Source organism: Urocitellus parryii, chromosome 4, assembly GCF_045843805.1.
Source record: "Urocitellus parryii isolate mUroPar1 chromosome 4, mUroPar1.hap1, whole genome shotgun sequence".
Classification (NCBI taxonomy): Eukaryota; Metazoa; Chordata; class Mammalia; order Rodentia; family Sciuridae; genus Urocitellus; species Urocitellus parryii.
The window spans coordinates 175,643,130-175,668,414 of NC_135534.1; the positions used below are offsets into that span (position 1 = coordinate 175,643,130).

The window sequence follows — 25,285 nt, forward strand, 5'->3', positions numbered from 1 at the left end:
AAGACCAAATGAAACCAAAGGCAGGGGCTGGGGAGGTGGCTCAAGCGGTAGCGCGCTCGCCTGGCATGCGTGCGGCCCAGGTTCGATCCTCAGCACCGCATACCAACAAAGATGTTGTGTCCGCCGAGAACTAAGAAAATAAATATTAAAAAAAAAACAATAAAAATAAATAAATAAAAAGCTAACTGCAGACCAATATCCCATAAAACATGGCAAGAGAAATTAAAGATTAAAAAATGAACTGAAAGATATACCATCCTGATAGATCAGAAAACTCAATATCATTGAGGTCAATTCTCCCCAAATTTAATTACACATTTAATGCAATCCGCATCAAAATCCCAACAAACTTTTTTTGTTTTATTTTCCATTAACTAGACTAGGGATGTAGGTCAGTGGTAGAACACTTGCCAAGCATTCATAAGGCCTTGAGTTTGATTCCTGGCACTACAAAAGGAAAAAAAAATGTAATTGTCAAGCTGACTCTAAAATTCATATGGACTTAAATAAAACAACTTTTTAAAGACTTAAATAAAACAACTTCAGGGAGAAAAAAAAAGAAAGAGGATTTATACTACCTTATTTCAAAATTTGTTGTAGGGGCTGGAGTTGTAGCTCTGTGGAAGAGTGCTTACCTAGCATGTGTGAGGCACTGGGCTCAATTCTCAGCACCACATATAAATAAATAAATTAAAGGTCCATCGACAACTAAAAAAATTTTTTTAAAAATTTGTTATAAAGCTATTATAATCTAGATAGTGTGGTACTGGTATAAGAATACATATGTAGGTAATGGAACAGAATAGAGAGCCCAGATAGATAGCCACCTGGAAAAGAAAAATCTTTTGAAGAAATGATACTGGAATAGTCAATGCCAAATAGAAAAGAAAAAAAAGAAGAAAGGAGAGAGAACCACAACCAGCTTCACACTATGCCACAATAAAATAAGAATAAAAGAGCTTGAATTAAATGTAAAAACTAAAAGTCAAACTTCCTGAAGAAAACAGGAAATTTTTCATGATTTTTTTGGGGGGCGGGGAGCGGCAGTGCTGGTGATGGAACCCAAGACCTTTAACATGCTAGGCAAGTTCTGTGCTGCTGAGCGACATCCCTAGCTCAATTTTCATGATTTTGGAATAGGAAAGGAGTTCTGTTTTTGTTTTTGTTGCTAGGAAATGAACTCAGGGGTTTCCCCAGGCTCAGCATATGCTGTACCCCTGAGCTATATCAGCCCAGAAGTTATTTTCTCTTATTCTGTTTTCTTTTGTAGTCAGTGTTTCTACTGGGGATTGAACCCAGGGGTGATCTACCACTGAACTACATCCCCAGACTTGTTAATGTTTTAAAAATTTGACATAGGATCTCATTAAGTTGCCCAGGATGGCCTCAAACTTGACAATCCTCCTGCCTCAGCCTCCTGAGTAGCTGGGATTATGGGAGAGTGCCACCATGCTGGGCCAGGCATTCTTAAATAAGACAAAAACACAACAAAAATTCATAAATTGGGTGACTCGCTCTTCTTTGTGTCTGACCTTATTGTTTGTTGCTTATCTCTGTCTGCTCACTGGGGCAGTACCTCCCCTCTAACCAGCCCCTGGCTCTTGGTAGGGGCCAGCTAGGCCATGCCCTCACTTCATTCAGCACTGTGCCTGCTGCTAAGGTCAGCTCAAAGAGTCCACAGCATCCCACCCCACACAGACTCCAGAGATACCACTGAGTTAAGAATTTGACCCTGTCTTCTCACCTCCATGACTCACCTCTGAACAGTGAGTGAATAAGTGACTGAGGCCTGGTGGTCCCAGATGGGCTACCCCTCTGCGTGTAGTAAGTGGCTCCTCTAGTCTCAGCGGTCTCTACTCTTGACCTTGAAGTTTGGGGAATACCTAAACGGCTTTCTAGAGATTCTGGAGGCCATTTTGACACAGGTGAGTTCTCAGGGAGAGAGAAAAAGAGACTCAGTAGATGGAGACCCTTAGATAAACGAAACTTCCAGCTGTGCTTGTAACACATCAACAAGGACAAAAAACATAATCAATTTAATGTCACCAGATTCAAAGACTTACTCAATGTGCCCACAAATGATTTGTGGCTAGACTGCTTAACCAAAAAGAAACACCCCGAGCCCCAAATATCAAATGATTATTGTTATGCTTTAGATCTGCAGTGTCCCCCAAAAGCTCTTGTGTGAGAGAATGCAAGAAAGTTTAGAGCAGAAATGATTGGGTATAGAGGTCTAACCAAATCAGTGTACTAATCCCCTAATAAGGATTAACAGTGGTGACTGTGGGCGTGTTGGGTATGGCTGAAGGAAGTGGGTCATTGGGGGTGTGCCTTTTATATTTTGTGAACTGAGCTTACTTTCTTTCTGCTTCCTGTTCCATGTCTTGAGCTGCTTTCCTCCATCACTCTCTTCCACCTTACCCTGAGCCCTGAGGAATAAAGCTGTCTTACACAGACTGAGACCTCTGAAATTGTGAGCCCCCAAGTAAACTTTTCCTCCTTTAGTTTTTCTAGTCAGGTCTTTTGGTCACAGCAGTGAAAAAGCTAACTAAAACAGTTATCATGGGATTTGATTTTCAAAAAAGCTTGCCTTGGAAGCTGCGTGTTTCTTCCTGTGAAAATCATGTATGTAATCAATGAGTTCAACACTGTGTGTCACTTGCCTTCTCTAAGCCAGGGATGCCCACATTCTGCTTTTGGGATGTGTATACCTTGCTCTCCTTAAATAAATCTTGGCTTGTATCTTGCTATTGATCTATCCTGGAATTCTTTTCAACAAGAAAAGTCAAGAACCTGCCCAGGCTGAGTTGAGGTCCCATTCTCTTTGGAGGGACCTCCTTGGACCCCTGACCAATGACATTCTGATGATTTCAATGGGGATTTGTTGGCAAATGGAAGAGGGAATTAAACATGTCAAATGATTATTGTTATGCTTTAGATCTGCAGTGTCCCCCAAAAGCTCATGTGTCAGAGAATGCAAGAAAGTTTAGAGCAGAAATGATTGGGTATAGAGGTCTAACCAAATCAGCGTATTAATCCCCTGATAAGGATTAACAGTGGTGACTGTAGGCATGTCGGGTATGACTGTAGGCATGTCCACCTAGCACCAGAAGTCTCTTTTAACTCAATGGGCACTAGTTTGACCCACTCTAACATGAAAGTACAAAAGGGCATTTGCCTGGCATAGAATAGAGGGGGCAGTACCAACCCTATTATCCTACTGGACATTTGTAAGCCCTTGGTATTACAAATTCTGCCCTTATAATCAGCAGGTCTGTTCATGTCAGTACCCATTTACTGGGCGTAGGGGGGGGGGCGAGGTCTTGAAGTTAGTATCCTACAGGAGGGTTTCCAGAGCCCCTTCCCATGAAGGAGTCACTGCGGGAGACTGGCTCAGGTGACTCAGGATACACCTTCAGAATGCCCCCAAGCTCTTCTCACATAAGGGTGGGGCCTCAACAGTGACCAACTCTCCCCAATACCGGTGTGTACTTCGGCTAAGACCAGGAAAGGTGAGAGCCTCTGTAACTGAAAATACTGGCAGACCTTGAGGAGTGGGTTGAACTGCAGTGGGTAGAGACAGGCAGCAGCCCTTCTCTACCCGTTGCAGTTGCAGGGAGGAAACAGCCTGAGGAAACGGCAAAGATGTGGGAAATCCAAGCATATGTTTTGGAAGTATCAGGAAATCAAGTTTGAAGGGAGCGTGGTACAAAGTTAGAGAAGTAAAGAGGCAAGTCTGAATGAAGCCAGACTTCGGAGGTGGGGAATTTGGCTGGATCTGACAGGCAATGAGGGTCAAATGAGTAGGTTAGACCGGTCTGCAGGAGCCTCCCTGGGGCAGCTCACGCAGGAGGGTCTGGGAGTGCCAAATTCCTACCTGGACTTACGAGGTAAGTATGTCCTGGAGAGAGGAGCTCTGGAGCCCAGAGTCCCTGGGGAAGGGAAGGAGCACACTGGGGGCCTGTCGGGGACAGACTGAGGTGGGGAGGGTACCGACCCCTGGTGGCGCTGGCCCGAACCGTCCCTCGAACCTTGCTAGAGAGCACCGCGGTCCTCGCAGCGTGTCAGACTCGGAGGAGTTCCCCGGAACCACGTGGCAGGCGCGCGCGGCCCTCTTCCATCCCCAGAGAGGGGACCGCTAGGGACCGCGACCCAGGAGGCCCGAGGTCTGGTCCGCACCCGGAGAGCCCCGTGCAGTGGCGGAATTCCCTTCGCTAGAGGAGTTCTCGGGGAGTCCCGCGGGTGGCCCCAGGCGCCTCCGCCTGCAGCTGTCATTACCTTATAAGGCGGAGGCCGGGCGGCTCCGGGGGAGGGACTGCGGCCGCTCGGCCCACTCCTGGCTGGTGGAGCTGCTGGGGCCCGCCACTAAGTGCAGCCAGCGCAGCCGCAGCCGCAGCCGCAGCGGGAGCGGAGGAGCTCGCAGAGCCGGCCATGGGCAAGTCAGGTAAGCCGCGGTGCTGGCTTGACTCCGGAGTCCCAGACTCCTGGACCCTCGCCCGGGTCTCCGCCACCCTGGTCTCGGGGAGCGGAACCGCTGCCTCTGCTCCAGAGATGCAGCTCCGGCTGCGATGCGGGACCCCTGGGTGCGGGATGCAGGGCGCACGGGGCAAAGCGTCCAGCGGCGCAGCCTGGACAGTTTCCGGGGCAACCAGAAAGCCAAAGTGACGGTGAGACCACCGGGAGAGAGGGAAGGAAGGCGAGACCGAGGGAGGGTCCCCCTGGCTGCAGGCCAGACATTGCGTCAGGGAGGTTTTCTAGGCGCTGATGGGATTTGCGCTCTGCGTCCGGCCAAGGCGTGGCTTTTGCTTTGTTTCAGGAGAAGGACAAAGTTACAGTTGGAAAAAGCCACTAACTGAAAGCATCTCTCGCTGCAAATCACCCTGTTCCGTCCAATCCTCCTAAGGACAACTCTGAGCATCCTTTTCATTCTTTTGTGGCTCCTCCTCTTCTGAGTGCTTCTCTGTGCCAGGCCAGGTGCCAGGCACAGTCTGACTCCTTTTTTATTTCCAACCTGTTGCTGCCTGTCCTCACCACTGATTTTCATGGTGACCTTTCTGAAATGCAGGCCTCCCTCTGTCCTCCCAAACACTGTCTGTCCCATCCGTCATCTGCAGGTTAAAAGAGCACTTTCTTCAGCCCTGCCTCAGGCCCTCTGGGCCTTGGTCACCATCCCTTGCCTACACCCTGCACTGCAGCCGAGGCTGGCACACTGGTGCCTTTCCCTGGCACTCTGAATGACCCTGGCCCAACTCTGATCCCCAGCCTGACAGTCAGTCCTCCTCATCCTTCTAAGCTCAACTCCCGGGGTGGAAGCCCATCCCTGATCCCCCATGGAGGGAAGGCTAACTCTGTGTGGCCCTGGGAGGAATGTTTAGCCATAGACCAGCTCCCCACTGAATCCTCACTTCTGGTGGCTAGGAATGTTTGTGTTTATCTATCTCACCATAGTTTCTACCCAACAGGAAGTTCTTTTTTTTTTTTTTTTTTGGTACCAAGGATTGAACCTAGTGCACTTAACCACTGAGCCACAACCTCAACCCTTTTTATGTTTTATTCTGAGAGAGGGTCTCAATAAATTTCTTAGGGCCTCTTGTGATCCTCCTACCTCTGCCTCCTAGCTGCTGGGATTACAGGCGTGCCCCACCTCACACAGCCCCTCAAGAACAGCTAATGGATAGAGTTCAGAAGTCCTGCTTCACTGAGGTTGTCAGCCTCAGATAAGTAATGTTTTGTATTTTTGTGGTTCTGTCCTCATGAGATGCCAGCATGGGGAGTAAGTGACTTTCTCTGGCTTTGGTCCTAACCCACTTTACCTCCAGCTCTCCTGGAAGGTCTGACTTCAGTTCTGGCCTGAAAATCACTTGCTCTGGGGGCTGGGATTGTAGCTTAGCGCCAGCATACTTGCCTGGCATGTGTGAGGCACTGGGTTCGATTCTCAGCACCACATATAAATAAATAAAGGTCTATCAACAACTAAAAAAAAAATAACTTGCTCTGTGATATTGAGCAAGGCTCTTTACCTCTCTGTGCTTCAGTTTCCCCATCTGTACAATATGATCCCCAAGGTGCTTCCTATATGGGAAGGTGAAGAGGTTGTCATGTAGTTAAAAGAACAGGATGATAGGTAGTGATGGGGCAAACTATGGCAGATGCTAGAGAGCATTCTGATCTCTACTTGGGAAATCAATTTATTTCTCTATAGATTTAGGAGAAAATCCACAAATTCTCTAAAGCTATATTTTAACCAGCTATATTTTATCCAAAACAGTTTCCAGAACAACTGATAACCAGCTGTGTTCCCATTCTTCTTTTTTAATCTCTTCCTCTCGCCCTTCTCTTCTCACCATCTGTGAGCTCTGTACCAATTTGTAAACCCAGTGCTGTCTATCAATGGGTCATCCTCAGGAGTGTTCATTTGGATTGTGAAATGAACCAGTAAAGCTGGTTGAAGGAAAGGCAGGCACCACAGTGCTCCAGGAAAAAGTGGGAAGTGATCCAAGCCGCAGGACATGCAAGTGAAGAGCGGTGAAAGTTCAGGAGAGGGAGACATCTCTGCATGGGGCTCATTGAAGGCTTTTAGAAGAGGTGGATCAATCCTACAGGGTCTCGGGAATTGGGCTTTATCTTATGGGACCTGGAGTGCCATTAAATGTCCCTGGACTAGAGCTTGCCAGGGCAGAGGGCAGATCAGAAGGGGAGAAGAGAGGTGGAGGGTGGGAGGACTGCTATAGTTACAGACAGGAATGACACAGGCATCTAGGGCAGAGGTGTGGACTGGAAAGGAGAAGGGACCTGGGTCAGAGTCATGAGATTTGGTGCAGGATGGCAGTGGTGCCATCCGGACTGAAGAAGGGCAGGCAGATTTCAGAGGAGGATGACTTCACACTCAGGAGGGGGCCAGGGGCAGGAGGCAGGTTATAGCTGAGTCAGGTGCCATCCCTCCCCTGCCATATACCCAGGAATCCTAGTCTTTCCAGAATCCTAACCCAGCCCTGCTCTCATAGCCCAATGGATTTTATTTGTCCCTCTGCATAATACTGTGGACCCCTCTTCTAATGGACTCTAGGAGGAAGTGACTTTTCTAGGTGACCAATTCCAACAAACCTTCATCATAAGCCCACCTTGAAGTTCCAGGCCACTAGCTGGGACTACTGTCTGCTTCCTCAGAGCAGGAACATGTGTCCATATAGGAACATACATGGCTCCAAAAAAACCACTTAAGAAATCAGTCTCTCCCTTTTCTGGGCCTCAGTTTCCTCATCACTGCACATGAGCTAGGCTCTTTTTCATCCTTAACCTCAGATGAGTCCAGAACTGCTTGGGGTAATGGGCATCCCTGTGAAGTCATCACAACTGACAAAGCTCCAAGCCTGGAAACTGCAGGGCTCACTGTTGGAAGACCCCCGCTCCTACTCCCAGGCCTGGTCTCCCTGCTAGGCCTTGGTATATAGCAAGTGTTGGGAACAGAGGAAGGCAGTGGCCTTGGGCTCAGTGGAAGCCTCTTGTCCCTAGCAATAGCAATTACCAATCATTAAGCTCCAACTGCATGCCAGACTGGGAGCTAGGTATTTTATATGTTGTCAATCTTTATAATAGGACTGTTACCATCAGCTCATTTTATAGACTTACAGAGCTTGAGTACCTTGCCCAAACTCATGCCTTGACCACTAAGCAAGCAAGCAAACTGGGATTTGAAAGCAGAGCTCTACTTCTCAGCTGTGCACTTTCTTTTATGCCACACTGACCACATGCTCCAACCCCAACTCCTCCTCAGCTGGACTGGCTGATAGTGACTTCCACACACACTTCAAGAATTTCAGTGTCCGTGGACACACATCAGAGCAGAGGGCCCTTAGGGACCTAGTCCAGGAATTTTCTACTGAGGCCCTTAGGTCTTTGCAGGGAGAGGTTATGTGGGCCACTAAGCCCTAGTAGTTTCACTTCTTTTGTTAATTTTCTTGATGGTTTCATTCAAAGAAAGGGTTTTCTTGCTCTGAAGGCTTTTTTTGAAAACCACAGCTGTCATCCTTCTTTTGCACACAGTAGTGGAGCTGGGGCCCAGGGGACAGGGGCTTGCCTCTAGGCAAGCCTGGCAGGTGTGAGAAAGGGTTACAGCTTAGCAGCCTGAGCAAGTGCTGTCCCCTACTTTGGTTCCTTCTGTCCTTAAACAACTGTGTCTCCTGGTAATCTATTGGAGAGAGGCAGTCTAGAGAGGGTTAATGCTGCAGAAAATGTATTTCCTATTCCCAGAAGCAACTGAGCAACTGTTCATTACTTATTCCTGCATTAGGAAAAGAGGCAGCCAGCCATAAACCGGATTTTCACATTTGTAAATAAGGAAAGAAATCCTGTCCTAGTATCTTCACTGTGCTGGTGTGAGAACCTCATTTATTTGTTTACTCACTCATTTATTCAAAAAATACCTGGGCTTGAAGGTACGGAAATATGCCTGCAAGGATTTTGTTTTTTTGTTTTGGTACCAGGGATAAAACCAGGGGCACTTAACCACTGAGCCACATCCCCAGTCTTTTAACTTTTTTTTATTTTGAGACAGGGTCTCGCTGAGTTGCTTAGGGCCTCACTAAGTTGCTGAGGCTGGCTTTGAAATCACCATCCTCCTGCCTCAGTCCTCCCAGTCACTGAAATTTCGGGCATGCACCTCTGCACCTGGTGTTTTGTTTCATCTTTTGAGATAGGGTCTCACTATGTTGTCCAGGCTGGTCTCAAATTAGGCTCTAGCAACCTAACCTCAGCCTCCTGTAGCTAAGACCACAAGCACCACAAGGAGTCACCATCCTGTCCACTTACAAGTCAACTGAACTACTAGTAGCCCTCTCCCTTTAAAATAGGAAAGGAATCAGATGAGGCAGGTTCTCCCAAAGCCCAAGGTTAAAGGGTTTCACCTAATAGTAACAAGTCTTATTGACATTTAATAACTGTTCATTATGTTCCAGAACCATTCTAAAGCATCTCATAGATTAATGCACTTAATTTTCACAACAACCCTGTGAGGCAACTACTGGTATCCCCATTTTATGTATGGGGAATGCTACATAGAAGGATCAGCAGCATGGGCCAGATCACACAGCTAGGTAAAGGCTGAGCTTGAATTGGCTTCTTGAACTGCCGGGTACCCAGGCTTCCAAAGCAGGAACTACCTTTTTTTTTTTTTTTTAATCTACTTTTTACTTTCTTCCTGGTAGACAGGCAAAACCTGCTTTGCCCCAAAGGTGGAATCAGGTTGTTTTCCAGCCTCTTGCCAAGGGGACAGAAGGGGCCTGTTCACAGTTCCTGCCCTGGCCCCTCATTATCATGACCTCCTTCAAGAAGAGTCTGGAGAGGCAGAGGAAAGAGCTGTACTGGACTCAGGGAGGCTTCAGGGAGAAGAGGGATGAAAGCTTTCAGCTGGGTGGTTGAGGCACAGACAGCCTTGCAGCCTCACAGGGCCCACAGCAGCCCCATCTAGGACGCCTATACCCTGCGCCCCAGCAAATGACCAGCCCTACCCTTTCCTTGGCCCCAGGGAGCCACTGCAGCTTCCAGCAGTCCTAGTCATTTCTCCACAGCCCCTGACTTGCTGGGGCCCCTTGGGCCTTGACACAGAGCTGGTTCTTGAGAAATCGTAGCTCTTTTCCTTCCTCTTCTCTCCCTTCGTGGATCTGAGGGCAGCTGCCAACCTGAAGTCTCTTTTCTTTCTACTGCTCTCAGCTGTCCCCACTGAGCCTGATCCGTCTCCTAGGTGACCCCTCAGTCATTCCCTTTGTCTGGTGATTCTTAGGCTGTGGGGTGGGAGGTCAGGATGGCACTTGCATGAGATACTGTTTCCTTCCTGGTGGACCTCTTCCTACCCCCGGGCTTGTGGAATTGGGGCAGATTATGTCCCTTCTCAAGCCTCGGTTCCTAGTCATAAAAATGAGTAAGATAAAGGAAGCTCCCACAAAGGGGGTAAGAAGTTTAAGAGGGTCACACACAGGCCCACCCCCAGAAAACAGCAGGCCAGCAAGCAGGAGAAAGCCAGGTACAGCGCAGATGGGCCACCCAGGGATGGGTGGGGTGTTTTTGTTTTTTTGTTTTTTTTTTTAACTTTTTGCCTCAGAGTCCAGCCCAGGAAGGAGAGGCTGGGGACTTTGGGAGAATCAACCCATCTTCCAGGAACCCATGGTTTTTGGCCACCACACCACCTTATTTGGCTTTTTTGAAGCCCATGGTCAACAAGACCCGCCCCCCCCACCTGGTTCCCATGAGTTACTCTGGCTCCTGCCATTTCCCCATGAGGTGGTCTTTGGATCCTTCCCCCTATATGCCAGGTGAACATGCTAAACCTGAACCATATAACACACAATGTACCATCCTGGCCATTTTTAGATTCACAGTCAGTAGTGTTAAGGTGTGAAGCAGCTCCAAAGCTGGGTGAGCTTTCTGAGCCTCAGTTTACCTTCCTACAAAATGAAGACATAACCTTTGCCCTTCCCCCATCATGGGATGATTGGGGGCTCTCCCTGCCTAACCCAGTGATGGGTGGGTTTTTCTTTGACTTTTTCCCTTATGTTTATCTTTGTTGTTGGGTTTTTCTGCAGAAGTGGGGTGTGTCTCTTGCTGGGTGTGGTCGACACTGATAACTTTCCTCCTTGGAACCACGCCCTGCCCAGAGGAGCCACCTGGGCTAGGACTGGCTGTGAACTGGCTGTGGTCTGAGGGGACTTCTGGGTGGTATGGGGGAGGTATGCTCCCAGCCAGGGGAGGAGAGAGAGGGCTTCTCTGCGGACTGCAGGAAAGACCTGACCTCTTGCAGAGAACCCTGGCCCAGGGATCTGGGGACCTGTGCCTGGCGTGGCTTCTAGGCACTGAGCTTGAGTTGGGCACAGGAACTTCACTTTTGTTTATTTAACTTCCCTCATTCTAGCAGGGCAGTGACCTAGTTTTCAGCAGTCTTGTATATCCCTCTTCCCCAAGGAGCCTGTGGAGCCTACAGCACTATGGGGTCCTGTGCAAACTGACCCCAGCACTCGGGCTGCTTTAAACTGGCTTCCCCTGAGCCATCCACCCACCTCCCCCATCTCTCCCTCTTCCCTAGAGCTATAGGATATGCCTGGGTCCCTTCTACTCTGCCCCTCTGTGTCCTTGGCCTTCTCATCTCATGATTCCTGATCTAGAATACCTCCTCCAAGGAGGCTTCCCTGATGCATCTGTGGTCACCACTGCACATTCCACTGAGCCTTGGGCATCTCTCATGGTGCCCACTAGACCCCCTGTGGCCTTCCTGGAACATGGAAACTGGCAAGGGCTTTAGGGTGCGTCAGCCTGTCACTTAGATGGGAACCCTTCATCACCTTGACTATGTGCACCCAGGCATGCTCTTGCCTGTACATATATACTTGTTTTGATCTGTTTCCTTAGAGATGCTCAGGAACTCCTAGAAGTCTGGCCTCCCCTTACCATTGAGTCTCCACTCAGGGCCTGAATCCCTCTTGCAACAGGTGGGAACTGGACTAGGGAGAAACAGCCCATCTCCCAGGAACCCGTGGTTTCTGGCCACCACACCACCCTGCTGGCTTTTTCTTAGCCTATGGTCAACAAGACCTCCACCGGGTTTCCCTGAGTTGCTCTGGCTCCTGCCATTTTCCCATGAGATGGTCTTTGGAAACCTCGTGACTCCTTATCCCAAATACCTCCTGAATATGCCAAACCTGAAACAGGTACAGTATACCATCTTGACCATTTTTAGACATAGTCTATAGTGAAACAGTTTCAAACCTTTTTCTTTTTCTTTCTTTTTGGTAACAGGGATTGAACCCAGGGGCACTTAACCACTGAGCCACATCCCCAGCCCCTTTTATGTTTTATTTAGAGAGCAGGTCTCACTATTTCTGCTTAGGGCCTCACTACGTTGCTGAGACTGGCTTTGAACTTGTGATCCTCCTGTCTCAGCCTCCCAAGCTACTGGGATTACAGGCAGGAGCTACCATGCCTGGCTTCCAAGACTTTATCTTGTAGAGCCAAAACTCTATACTCCTTAACACCACCTCCCTTTTTCCTCAAAAGACCTGAAATCTTAGCTTATCATATCAACAAAGGTGTGGTCTGCCCCTTGGCCACAGAGACCTGAGGCCATCAGGTAGCAATGCCTGCTCCTCACCTCATGCTTCCCATGTCTCGCCATCTCTGCCTGTCAACCAAAACCTGGCAGATCTGGGGTTCAAAGCCCTTTCCCATAACTCCTGCCCCACCCTGTGTGGCTGGGCATCCCAAGGAGTCTCAGAGTTCTCAAGGTGGGTCCACTTCCTCTTTAATTGATCAGAAAACCTTTGGACACCACCAGGCCAGCTAGCCAAAGTTCCCTGAAGCAAACCCTGGGGCCCTTTCCCCTCTGGTCCCCTTGGAGACTCATGGGATTTGCCTTGGAGGCCAGAAAACAGAGGATCTGCTGTGGTAAGAGGAGGAGAGCTGCTCTCAGGCCACCTTCTCAGCCTTGAGTGAAAAAGTAGCATTGAGAAAGGTGACCTGAAGGAGTGTGGCACTTCCTTCACACTCTGGTTTACACCCTTCCTGCCACCACCCTCAGCCAGCCCTCAAAGAACACAGAGGTTCCTGGCCAGAAGAGACTAGCCCAGGGTAAGGGCCCTCTGAGGCCCTCACTCATAACCCACCCCACTCACCCCCATTTCCACAGAGGGCCCCCTAAGTTCTAAGGCCAGTGCTCAGTGGCTTCCTGATCTTACCCTGGCTACCTCCTGCCAGACTTCCTGGGGGCCTCAAATCAGAAGTCACCTCCTTCCTGATTCCCCAGACCCTTTCAAGTTGCTCTTCTCCAAATCCCTCTCACACCTGTGGTCACTTGCCTTGTGGCATTTACCATACTGCTATTACACAGCAGTCTCCCTTCTGCGCATGAGCTTTTTGAGGATAGGACAGGGCTGACTTGCTGGCCCCCTAGCACACGATGAGGGACTGGGCACAGAGGTGCTCAGAGCAAATAAACAGATAAGTGGATTAGGGTTGAATGGATGGTGGATGATGATGCTGGCTGGATAGAGGATGGATGGGTGTTAATAGAGGATGTGCGGGAAGGAGGGATTGATGATCTGGGTAGGTGGTAGTTGGTAGACAGAAGATGTTGGATGGATGATGGTTTCCATTTCAGATCCAGATTTGTTTAGCTTCTTTCAGTCATTGAGCTTGCTTGCGTTTGGCTTCACCAACTTAATTCCCCCCCTTACTTCAACCCCTCTTCTGAGTTTACGACCTAGTTGGGCATAAGCACCACCTCTTCCCTCATTGCAATCTCGGCCCCCTCTGGTCACATCCTCCCCACCATCACCACTACTTTCTTTTCTTTTTTAAATGAAATCTTATTTATTTAGCAATTAGTGTGTGTGTGTGTGTGTGTGTGTGTGTGTGTGTGTGTGTGGTGCTGGGGATTGAACCCAGAGCCTTGTGCATGTGAGACAAGCACTCTACCGGCTGAGCTATATCCCCAGCCCAACCACTACTTTCTTTACTATACTCTCCCCTTACTCCACTTCTGCAATGCTGTCTTCCTTCATCCTCTTCTCTTTATCCCTCTGTTTTATTTTCACCAGCCTAGTGTGGGCCAGGCCACTTCTTTTTGGGAGGAGGAGGAGGCAGTACTGGGGATTGAACTCAGGGACACTCAACCACTGAGCCACATCCCCAACCGTATTTTGTATTTTACTGAGAGACAGGGTCTCACTGACCTGCTTAGCATCTCGCTAAATTTCTGAGGCTGGCTTTAAACTCACAGTCTTCCTGCCTCAGCCTCCAGAGCTGCTGGGATTACAGGTGTGCCCACTGCGCCTGGCCAGCCAGACCACTTCTGTCTGGGCTCCCAGTTCTAGCCCTCTCCAGACCCCACCACTCACTGTAGGTCCAGTATGAGGGATCCAATCTCTTTCAGACATTTTCTTCCAGAAGTCCTATGGTTGTCTGTCCAGCACCCCCAACATCTGCTCTGATCTCTTGTCCACCCCACTCAGGGTCTTTCAGAAACACAAATCAAATCATTCTGAGACTTCCTGTTCCTTGGATAAAGACCAAAATCCAAACATGGTCTGCAGGCCCCACGAAATCCATGGGGTTTCCACATGCAGAGATGTGGAAGGTGGTATCAGGGATGGAAGCAGGATAAGCAGCAATGTAGAACAGAGTTGTGTGGCTGGGGTGCCAGGTAGAGGAAGGGGACAACATTCTGTCCATGGGGCCTTCAGTTTGAGTTGGGCATTGCTCTGAAGTATACTTTATACTTTTGGTGGTCTTTGCTATGCATTGAGCCTTTCATTGTGCCATAATTTCAGCTTCCAAACAGTTTAATAATGAGGTCCTGAAGGCCCACAATGAGTACCGACAGAAGCATGGCGTCCCCCCACTGAAGCTCTGCAAGAAGCTCAACCAAGAGGCTCAACAGTGAGTCCCCAGCACCCCAGGGGCTTTGGTCCTTCATGGTGGGGCTGCTGCAGTTACAGAGGAACCCTAGGTGGTTGGAGGGACGTGGGTTTGGGGATCAAATACAACCAAGCTTGAATACCTCTCTGCCACTAACTAGGCAGATCCTTTTGCTCTTCTGAGCCTTGGTTTGCTCCTCTGTAAAATGGGACCACTGGGAGGCCAGAAGCAATGCAGGTGTGATGCTCCCAGTTTCCTCCCAGAGCCTGGGCAGGGAAGGAAGCTCAGCCACACCAGCCTGGGGCTCAGATGCTGGGGCTTCCCTGGGTGGCACCCACTCTGAGGAAGCACCGTGGACTCCATGGACTCCGGCAGGTATTCTGAGGCCCTGGCCAGCACGAGGATCCTCAAGCACAGCCCAGAATCCAGTCGAGGCCAGTGTGGGGAGAACCTTGCTTGGGCATCCTACGATCAGACAGGTGGGTGGTTTTCTCCTCTCTCCTCTCCTCTGCCCCAGCTGGGACTGGACTGGGTGGGTCCACCTGGCCCCAGTGCCCTCAGTCCCAGAAAGAGAAAGGAAATCCAGAGCTCCCTGAATCACAGCTTCCAGCTGACTTCAGTTCACCACAAGGTCTCTGATGGCCGGCTCAGGGCCAGGCCAGTGCTGGGTGCCAGGGACACAGAGATGAGTCAGACTGATGGCCCTCCCTTTGGAAGCTCCCAGGCTGAGGAGCAGGAATGGGGGAGGCAGAGGCTTCTGGACAAAGTCTCTGTCTGATTTTATGAGCACCAGCTACCGAAAAATTTTACTTTCTTCACATTTTTCTAAATGTTGTTGTTGTTGCTTTTTTAATATGCTGGTATATTTCTTTTATAATCAGAGGAAAGTAATAGATCTTTTTCCACTTTGGAAACAAACATAATGGAAAAGACAATTTCTTTATCCATTTGGGTCTGGAATGATTCTACCACACTGACCAAACATTCTTGAACTTTCTGGCTCCTATAGCCCTGAAATGGGGTTTTAGGGAAAATATCACAGCGATTTCACTCCCTGAAGCTTTCTCCAGCAGGAGAATTCTTCCCCGGCCTCACATTCCTGGAGTTCCCAGGGGGAGCACCCTGAGTCCTCTTGGTTTTCCCCAGACAGCCTGAGCCAGCGCCCCCTCTGGCAGAGCTATGTGCATGATGAAGGCAGCACCCCTCTGAGATCTCACCTTCAGCTTGCAGGCTCCTCTAGGCACAGGCTGTGGCCTTGATGAGTCAGGAAGGAGGATGTAGGACGGAAAGAGCCTCCTACAGCAGTCAGGAGATGTGGTTCATCCAAGGCCTTGTGCTGGACCCCTGGGACATCTTGACCCAATCACTACCCTCTCTGGCCCCAGTTTTTCCCGTGGCTCTAGAGAGGTGGTTGGGTAGGTGATCTCTAAGACAATGAATGGCTCTCCACCCTGGCTGCACATTGGAATCTTTTGCAGAGTTTTTAAAAATACCAGTGCCTGGATCTCTCCAGAGGCTGATACAACCTGTCTGAAGAAAGACCCAGGCCTTGTTTGTTCTTTTAAATTTTTTGATTCCCAGGTGACCCTAATGCCTAGTCCTGGAAATCGGCAGCAGCTGCTGCAGGTTGCTTGTTAAAAATGCAGACTCATAGGCCCTCCCTGCTCTACTGAAACCAGAGTCTTCATTTTACAAGATCCCCAGGTGATTCACCCCCACCTTAAAGCTTGAGACTTACTACCCTGAGGTCAAAGCTTCTAGCTCTAGCCCTGAGATCATCAGCTCTCAGGGAAACACTTCCTCCTCTCGCCACCTGTAGGGCCAGGGAACGCTCCAGGAGAGGGTCCTCCTGACCACAGTGGAGATTCCTGGCCTACTAGCCCAGATGCCTTTCTTCTGTGGTTATTTTAGAAGCCAGACACAGGGTGGGGTGAGGAAAGTCTCCCAGAAACTCAGAGCATCACTAGAAGGCCCTTGGTGTGCACTGTGTTCAACTTTCTTATTGTAGAGGCCCAGAGAGGGGACAGCCTCACCCAGAATTACACAACTAGTCCCTGGCAGGGCAGCAACACCAGTGCAGGCCCCCCGGGCCCATCCTTAGTCCCAGAGCAGGGCTCTTCCCGCTCCACACGCAAGAGCCCTTGGGAGTCTTCCAGGAGCGTCCCAGATGTTTCCCCTCACTGTTGCTTTATGAGAAATTTTATTATGGGATGGAGGTTTAGTGTTTATGAAAGAAGATGAAGGGAATAGAAACGGGTGGATTTTGTTGGTGAATTTACAACAGTGCCTTCTGCACACAGGAAAGGAGGTGGCTGATAGATGGTACAGTGAAATCAAGAGCTACAACTTCCAACAGCCTGGCTTCACCTCGGGAACTGGTAAGCGGCACCAGCGGCCTGGGCAGGTTGCAGGGTATCTGTCTGTGAAGAGGAACTAACCTTCGGAAGATCAATTCTTTTCCTCTGTGTTACCTTCATGTTTCTCTGGTTTGACCTTGTCCAGAAGTCAAAGTTCTCCTTTCTGAGAGCACCCAGCTGCTGACTCCTGCTTCCAGCTCAAAGTTCTCCACATTCCTGCCGAGTGTCACAATGAGCCAGGATTTCAAAAGCTGCTGAGAGCCCCATTCCTGATTTGGTACCTCAACTCTTGTACTGGTCACCTTGCTTCCAGTCCTGCTCCCTCCAATCCATCCTGCTCTCCAGCAACCAGATTTCTAAAGTTAGCTTGAGACTTACTACCTTAAAGCTTGAGACTTTGAGATCTGGCTCACAGCCAGATTTCAAAAGTGCTCTCTTCATCAAACTGCAGTGGCTCTCAGGAAAAAGGCCAGGCTGGTCTTAATTTCCTCCTCCCTTCACACCCCACCTCCCTCCTGCATGTTATCTAAGCCTGGTGTCCCTCCTGGCCTTTCCTTCACCTCACCGCCACTCTACTGAGCTCAGGTGAACTTGGGATGCAGGAAAGCTCCTTCTAGTCTTAGCTCTGGTACTATTTGTTGCATGAACTTGGGTCGGTTCTTTTCCTTCCCTGTCTAAGGGCAAAAGACACCTTGGTAGCTCAAGGGACAGAGAGCTGGTGATTCAGATGCAGGGGGAGCCTTCCGTGGGGACATCCCTTTTCTCATAGACTTCCTCCAGGGCGAGCGGTAAACATTTATCTTATTGAACTCCTAGACAGTTGCTCTTGCTCTGGGGTTCCTCTCACCCCTTTGTTGGCCTCACCAGACTTCTTGTCTTTCTCCAAATCTGGCTTGGACTCCACTGGGGCCCAGGATGAGGTAGGATCCTCTGGGTAGAAGGCATCAGGGAAACTGAAAAGGGGACCCTCTACCTGCCCCTCCCCCACCCAGTCCCACTCAAGAGCAGAGCCACTTTTGACCTCTCCCCACTCTGGAAGGTTTCTTCAGAAGCAGGAAGTGACATGTTTCAGAGCCAGTCACCATTTCCTGTGGCTTACTGCTTACTCTTTTGGGGCAGGCATTCTTGCAACTGTGTGGGTAGAACTCTGGGGCATTTCTCCTTCCAGTTAGCTCTGCAGACTTAGTGAGAATTGATGTTGCCACAGAGTGATAGGGAAGGAGCAGTGATTAAGGGTGTGTGAGCAGAACCTTGCCTTCTTTCAATAAAGATCAGTGTCCAGAGACGCTTCTGCAATTGCATAGCTTCTGGAATTGCTTTTCCCTTGAACCAGATTCTTGAGCAACTGAACATGTGTCAGAGCAAGTTCTTGCACTGTTCGCGTGGGTGCACACCCCTTGATGGTTAGGACATGCTTATGCACTGCTGCCACGTGCCTCACGGTACTATTCAAGAGTAGGGCTTTTTTTTTAGTCATGGAGATTGAACCCAGTGGGGCTTAATCACTGAGCCACATCCCCTGCCTTTTTTTTTTTTTTTTTTTTTTGTATTTTATTTAGAGACAGGTTCTTGCTGAGTTGCTTAGGGCCTTGCTAAGTTGCCAAGGCTGGCTTTGAACTCACGATCTTCCTGCCTCAGCCTCCCAACTCACTGAGATTACAGGTGTGTGCCACTGCCTGTTTTGTAGAGGAGGAAACTGAGGCCTACAAAGGGCAAGAGACTTTTTCATGTCTTTTGTCCTTGATCTAATGCCTCCTCCTTGGCTCTTGTTCCAAGTAGAAATCTCACAAGAGTCAGAATGGGGAATGAGTTTGAACTCCCATGATCACCCCCATGATCCCTGGCCATCTGGCCCACACTTCACCCCTACATCTCTCACCCTAAAGAGGAAAATTTAAAAAAAAAAAAAAACTGGCTCCTGGGCCATACCAAGTACCAGTGGACCATGCCTCAGGGCAGACAGAGCCTGAACCTAAGACAAGAGTAGGACTTTGAGTGGTATTATAATCCAGGCTTGCAAGACCCTTGAACATTTTCAGATCCACCCTGCTTCAGCCTAATGCTGTGCTATTGTTCAGGGTTCCCTGGCCTGAGTCCATGTTGTAGGTGAAGGACCTTCAAAATACTCTGTAACCAATCCCTACCCTCATCCCAGCCACAACCAACATCCTGTAATGAAAGGCACTGATCCATGCTGTGTGCTGCATGGAAAGAAGCATTTATTATCATTATTTTGCTCTATTCTGTCTAAGTGAGATTGGCTTGCTTATTTATTTTATATTAGTCTGATGATATAGAATTTGAAAGCTGTATTATCCACATAAGTCCTGACCCTCAGCACTTTCCTCCCAACCGGCAACCAAGTGACCAGTTCTTGTGTATGGTTTTGGAGTTATTCTGAGCTTATGCCAGCATGTGTGTATATTTATTCTCTTTTTTCCCTTTTTACACTTTGGTGTCAGAGTGTGTGATTTCTTTTGCACTTGTTAGAGATTGTTTCATATCAGTATAAAGAGAGCTTCCTCATTCTTTCTTATCATTGAACATTATTCCTTTCCAAGAATATACTGTAATTTATTCAATGTGTTTTTCTGAAGGCATATCCTAGGAAGTTTTCATGCTTGGTAACAAGGAGAATGTGATCCTTTTTTTTTTTTTTTTTTTGCGGGGGTGGGGAGGACAAAAAAAAAAAAACAAGAAAAAGGAACTGTTGTTAGAATTGGAAACCAGTGTGTATCTGATGGTTGTTAAGGAAGTTGTGTCCTTTAATTGATCTCTAAATGCCCTAACTTAATTATTTCTGCACAGATAGAAACTTCCCCAGTTTGCATGCTACTGATGTGAGCTTTGTGTCTGATCATTTTCTTGGCGACCAGAGGATAAATGGCAGCCTCTTCTTTCTCTGGAGAGAGAGTGAGGCAATGGCCAATGGCCAAAGCATGTGGCCAGTTTCTCTCAAGAAGGCTTGTGTGAAAAAGGTCTTGAGCACTGGCAGAGGCAGCTCAAATAAGCAGTAACTCCTGGCAAAGCTGCTGAATGCCTGGAGCTGTGGTCAGCAGTGTAAGGACCAAAGGTGAATGGGCAAGAAGGGTTTCTCCTCTATTCAGAAAGGAAAACCAGAGTTTATTAAGTGGAAGTCAATCCAAATATAGGGACAAGTGGTAAAGATGTGTAATTGTGGTTAGGGCTTATTTTCTTTTAAATTCTCACTTTGATTGTATCATCTTGATATTGTAGGTTAGTATTTATGTTTGGTATTCTCATAAAGAATTTAGTAACCTCAAATCCTTTGTGGATACAGACAAAAAATAAATTACACTAAATTTACTTATTTTTATTTTAAATTTTCTTGGTACTAGGGATTGAACGCAGGGACACTTAACTACTGAGCCACAACCCTAGCCTTTTTTAGTTTTTATTTTGAGACAGGGTCTCCCTAAGTTGTTCAGGGCCTCACTAAGTTGCTGAGACTAGCCTTAAACTTTCAATCCTCCTGCCTCAGCTCCCGAGTCACTGGGCACCACTGCACCCCTCCTAAAATTAAAAATTACAAAAATAGAGCTCAACTGTGGGGGGAAAAACAGAATTTAATCAATGAATGTTGTTTTTAGTCCTTACCATATATAAGATGCAATGGGAGATACCAACTTTGTTTCATGCCGAAAGATTAGAAGAGTATGAATACCAGTTTCTCTCTCTCTTGCTTCTTTTTCTTTTCCAATTTTATAGCAAAATATTATAATATGAAATTTGCCATTTTAACCATTTTTTTAATATTTTTTTTAGTGATGAACACAACATTCTTATTTATTTTTATGTGGTGCTGAGGATCAAACCCAGTGCCTCACACATGCGAGGCAAGTGCTCCACCACTGAGCCACAACCCCAGACCCATTTTATTTTATTTTATTTTATTTTTTAAGAGAGAGAAAGGAGAGAGAGTGAGAGAGGAGAGAGAGAGAGAGAATTTTTTTATTATTATTATTTTTTTTTTTTAGTTCTCGGCGGACACAACATCTTTGTTGGTATGTGGTGCTGAGGATCGAACCCGGGCCGCACGCATACCAGGCGAGCGTGCCACCACTTGAGCCACATCCCCAGCCCCCCAGACCCATTTTAACCATTTTTAAGTGCATAGTTCAGTGGCATTAAGTACATTCACATTGTTGTGTAAACATCTCCACCATCCATCTCCAGAGCCTTTTCACAAACAGAAACCTTGTATCCCTTAAAATTTATTTTTTAGTTTCCACCGACACAACATCTTTGTTGGTATGTGGTGCTGAGGATCGAACCCAGGCCGCACGCATGCCAGGCGAGCGCGCTACCGCTTGAGCCACATCCCCAGCCCCTTCTTTCAGTTTTTATAAATCTAACTTTTCTAGTGCTCATGTAAATGGAATCATAAAATAGTTGACCTTTTCTGTGTTTGGTTTATTTTGCTTAGCATGATGTTCTCAGTTTGCACTCCCAGAATTCTCTTTTTTGAGGGGCAGGGTGGGGGTATTGAACCTAGGGCACTTAACCACTGAGCCACATCCCCTTTTTTAAATTTATATGTTCTTTTGAGACAGGGGCTTGCTAAGTTGCTTAGGGCCTAAGTTGCTGAGGCTGGCCTTGAACTTTTAGTCCTCCTGCCCTAGTTTCCCCAAGTTGCTGAGATTATAGGCAAGTGCTACCACACCTCGATCAGAATTCCCTTTAAAAGTTGAATAATGTACCACATTTTATTTATCCATTCATTTGTCTATGGACACTTGGGTGTGTTATTTGGGGCCAATTGTTAAACCTTTTTGCTGTGAACATGGGTATATAAATATCTGAATCCTCACTTTCAAATTTCGGGATGTATTCCTCAAGATGAAATTACTGAGTCCTAAGGTAAATTTGTGCTTAATTTTGAGGGAACTGCTGTGCTGTCTTCCTTAGCAGCTATACCATTTTACATTCCCATCAGCCATACTTAGGGTTTCAATTTCTCCTCATCACCCTTTGTTATTTTCTATTATTTTTGTATGTTTTTTATAATAGCCATCCTAATGGGTGTGAAGTGGTTGCCCTCTTTCCTTCTTAACAAACCTATGGAAAGTTTAGCTGCTCTGGTCCTGTTTTTCCTCCTTCTTCCCTCCCTCTCTCTCTTCCTTTGTTCATCAGTTATTGAATATTTACTATATGCCTCATCCAGTGCTAAACATTGAGGAGAAGGTAGTTAAACAGATGTGCAGCCTGCCCTCACACAGCTTGATGAAGTGCAAACCATAGATTTAGGAGGAAATATAATCTCTTCCGGGTTGCTTTAGAAAATGATGGCCATTCTGCAACATGGAAGTAAACTCCCCTTTGATCCTTATGAGTGGGAAACACTAAAGATGGGAGGGACAATCACCTGACCTCTGCTCCCAAGAGATGAGAAGAATGTAGGATCATTGGGCAAAAAATTCATTACAGCATCAATACTTTGACCTCAAAGGAGAGGAGAGTTGAAAACCAAGCTATGGGAATAGCTTTGAGAGGCTCTTGAGTGAAGGGCAGGCAGCCTGTGAAGTAGGAGACTGGTGCTAAGAAGTTTCAGCAAGCCTCAGAAGTGTCTGCAGGGTGGAGCAGTAGTCTGAAAGGGAACTGGGCTGTTTCACTCAGAGTACAGGGTCTCGATGAGGCTCTAACTTGTCAAGCTCTTAGTTCAAAATATAGAATGCTGGCATTTCCATTGAAAGTAGAACCTCAAAATTCCAGGATGATTTTTCCATGTAACTTTTATTCATTTATTCTGTCATTCATTTATTCATCAAGATTGTATTTCACACTTTTCATGTGCTATGCTATGCCAAGATACTAGGTATATCTTGGTGAATAAAAGAAGTTGTTCTTCGTCCTATGTGGGGCACATAATGTGGTAAAGGAGCCAAGCAAAAATCAAATAATCAAATTTATCACTGCAAATGGTCATAATGCTGTCAAGGGGAAAAACAGGATATGGTAAGAATATCTTGGGAGAGGACGAATGGTAAATAAAAGGGAGATTGTGAAAGACTTCTTTGAACAAGTGAAAGTTAGCCTGGGACCTAAGGGACAAGAAGCTGTTGGTCATCAGAATAACATTTCACAGTGGCCAGAGTGCGCAAGCATCTCTGGTAGGAATAACCTGGTGTGTTCAAGGAAGGAAAGGCCACCAGGCCAAAGCATTTGTTTTCATTCAAGGTGTAATGGAAGTGATTGAAAAACTTTTTTATGCAGGGAAACTAAATGGATGTGATTTCATGGCTCAAAACAATCATTCCAGCTACTTAAGTGAAAAACAATTTGGAGGGGGCCAAGGTGGCATCAACTATTTAGGGAGACCCTGCCTCAAAATTAAAGCATAAATAAATAAAAAGGGAAGGAGATATAGCTCAATGGTAAAGTGACCCTGGGGTTTAAAACCTCATATCTGCCAAAAAAGTTTTTTTTTTAATAATGTGTAGAGAGAAAAAGGGAGCCCAGGATTGAGCCCTGGAAGATTCAGGCTCTCCAACATTACAAGGGAGACAGAAGAGGAGGAGGAGTCAGTGAGACAGGAAGAATGCCCAGAGCCTGAGGCATCATGGAACCTAAAAGGGCCAGTGCTTTGTAAAGGGGGGCCAGCTTTAGTAAACTTCCTGAGATACCAAGTAAGATGACCAAAAGTGATTCCTAGAGAATAACATGGAAATCGTTGCACTAAGAGTACAGTTTAGGGATACGGTTAGAGGCAGGTGCCAGATAGGATGGCATCTTAATTGTGGGGTCCACTGGCCATTGTCATGATCTCTGGGAGACTCCTGGAAAGTGTTGAGATGGCTGTATGGCTGACTGAAAGAATCTGCTTTAAAAAAAATCTGGCAGTTGGTGTGTTTTTCCCTCCTTCCTCTGATTGATAAACTACAAAGATCAAGGAATCTGCTCCTAGCAAGATAGTGCAGAAGCTCAAGAATCCCTTGCCACATCCTCTCAAAGCTCTGCTAACTCATCTGTTGTCCTCTCCCCCTGCCTGTTCCCTACAGGACACTTCACAGCCATGGTATGGAAGAATACAAAGAAGATGGGCGTGGGAAAGGCATCTGCAAGTGATGGGTCCTCCTTTGTGGTGGCCAGATACTTCCCAGCAGGGAATGTTGTCAACCAGGGCTTCTTTGAAGAAAATGTCCTGCCTCCAAAGAAGTAACTTGTCAAATATAATGGGAAGGTGGGAGACTTAAGACCACGGATATGAAGTGCCTAGAACAACAAGAACCCAGCTGTGTGTCTATCCCTGTGGATGTATGTGCTTGTGTATGTGATGCCCCTGAGCATCTCCTGTACACACTCTTGGATATACAGCTCTGTCTGAGCTCATTCTTATTAAAGGAATAAGCATCTGAAGCATTTACCTGGACAGTTACCCAGACCACAACTCTTTGGGCATCAATTTTTTTAAAATACTTGGTAATTTTTTAAGCAGACTTCTTTTGTACCTTTCTTACTTTTAATATCCCCCCCTGGACATTTTATATTCCAAATATTTGTGATCTTGAGAAGTGAAGTTTGTTTTATGTGACTGTCACACATTGTTATCTACTTTTGGTAGATATTTAAGAGTATTAAACCTTCCTTTAAATGTGACAAAACACACATAAAGCAGTTTGCATCAGAAGCATGGTGCAGCCCGGGGCTCTGTTTCACAGAATCATTGAGATTTTCAGTTGGAAGACATGAGGTCATCCTGCTTGCCTCCTGGGATTCTCTAATGGAATTGCCAAAGAACAAATGGAGAAAAAGCTTTACTTCCTTGCATTTTTCTACCTTTAAATAGCAAAGTACCACTGCCTTATGTCCTCCCCCAACCCCTTTTCTTGAACTTTTCTGCATTTCAGAGTTCCATACTTACCCCTGATCTCCCTGGAGTCAGATTAGGTCTAGCCTATCCCTCCCCTACTCCTCCTAGATGTCCCCAGCCTGTTCTGGGAGAAAGCCCCTCTCACACTGTCTAGGCTCTTTGCCAAATGGCCTTGGGTGGATGAAGTCATTGGTGTGGGGGTGAAAGTGAGCTCACTCAGGGTCCCTAGAGGAAACCCTGCAGCTTCTACCCTGCCCCCCACAGGGTGGGAGCCCAGGCCTATTCCTGGCAGCTGTGACTGCAGCTGTGTTGCTGCTCCCTCCTGGAATGTGTGACAAGCCCAAATGTTCCAGGGAGGTGTCCAAGGCAGGGGGCTTAGAAACGCTAATTTAGTGCTATGTTTTGCCTCAAACTATAGAAAGCTCCCCTGAATAGCAGTTTTATAAGGACCACGTGATGGGACCAACCCAGAAGCCCCAGCTGAGTGTCCTTGAAACCATGGCATCTCCATCTGTCAAGAGAGCTGGGGCCCAGTGAGGGGGTTGCTGGCTTAAAGACAGGAGTCTGGGCAGGCCAGTCTTTGAAATACTTTCCTAAAGGCCTATGTTGCACTGTGAACGTGGTCTCACGCTGTGCCCCTTGTTGCATCCAGGAATATTGACTAATAAGACAATAAAATCTTTTCTCTTTTGTGTGA

At 47.3% G+C, this 25,285-nt stretch overlaps 1 protein-coding gene across 2 annotated transcripts; it reads left to right on the top strand.

The window, feature by feature from the left end:
* Nucleotides 1-4,365: 4,365 nt before the first annotated feature.
* Glipr2 (GLI pathogenesis related 2) lies at nt 4,366-25,285 on the top strand. 2 transcript variants are annotated; one of them, XM_026415406.2, is made up of 5 exons: nt 4,366-4,444; nt 14,313-14,421; nt 14,776-14,879; nt 16,701-16,778; nt 23,777-25,285. In XM_026415406.2, the coding sequence occupies exons 1-5, from the start codon at nt 4,432-4,434 to the stop codon at nt 23,935-23,937; spliced, it is 465 nt and encodes a 154-aa protein (XP_026271191.1). In that variant the 5' UTR covers nt 4,366-4,431; the 3' UTR covers nt 23,938-25,285. The 2 variants fall into 2 exon arrangements, with proteins under 2 accessions (XP_026271191.1, XP_026271201.1); XM_026415416.2 differs by lacking the exons at nt 14,776-14,879; nt 16,701-16,778 and having other exon boundaries at nt 23,777-23,930.

Excerpts from the sequence above, each read along its gene's own strand:
- Glipr2 (XM_026415406.2), top strand. Across the intron at positions 14,880-16,700 it reads GGCATCCTACGATCAGACAG|GAAAGGAGGTGGCTGATAGA; the intron begins GTGGGTGGTTTT and ends TTCTGCACACAG. Across the intron at positions 16,779-23,776 it reads TGGCTTCACCTCGGGAACTG|GACACTTCACAGCCATGGTA; the intron begins GTAAGCGGCACC and ends TGTTCCCTACAG.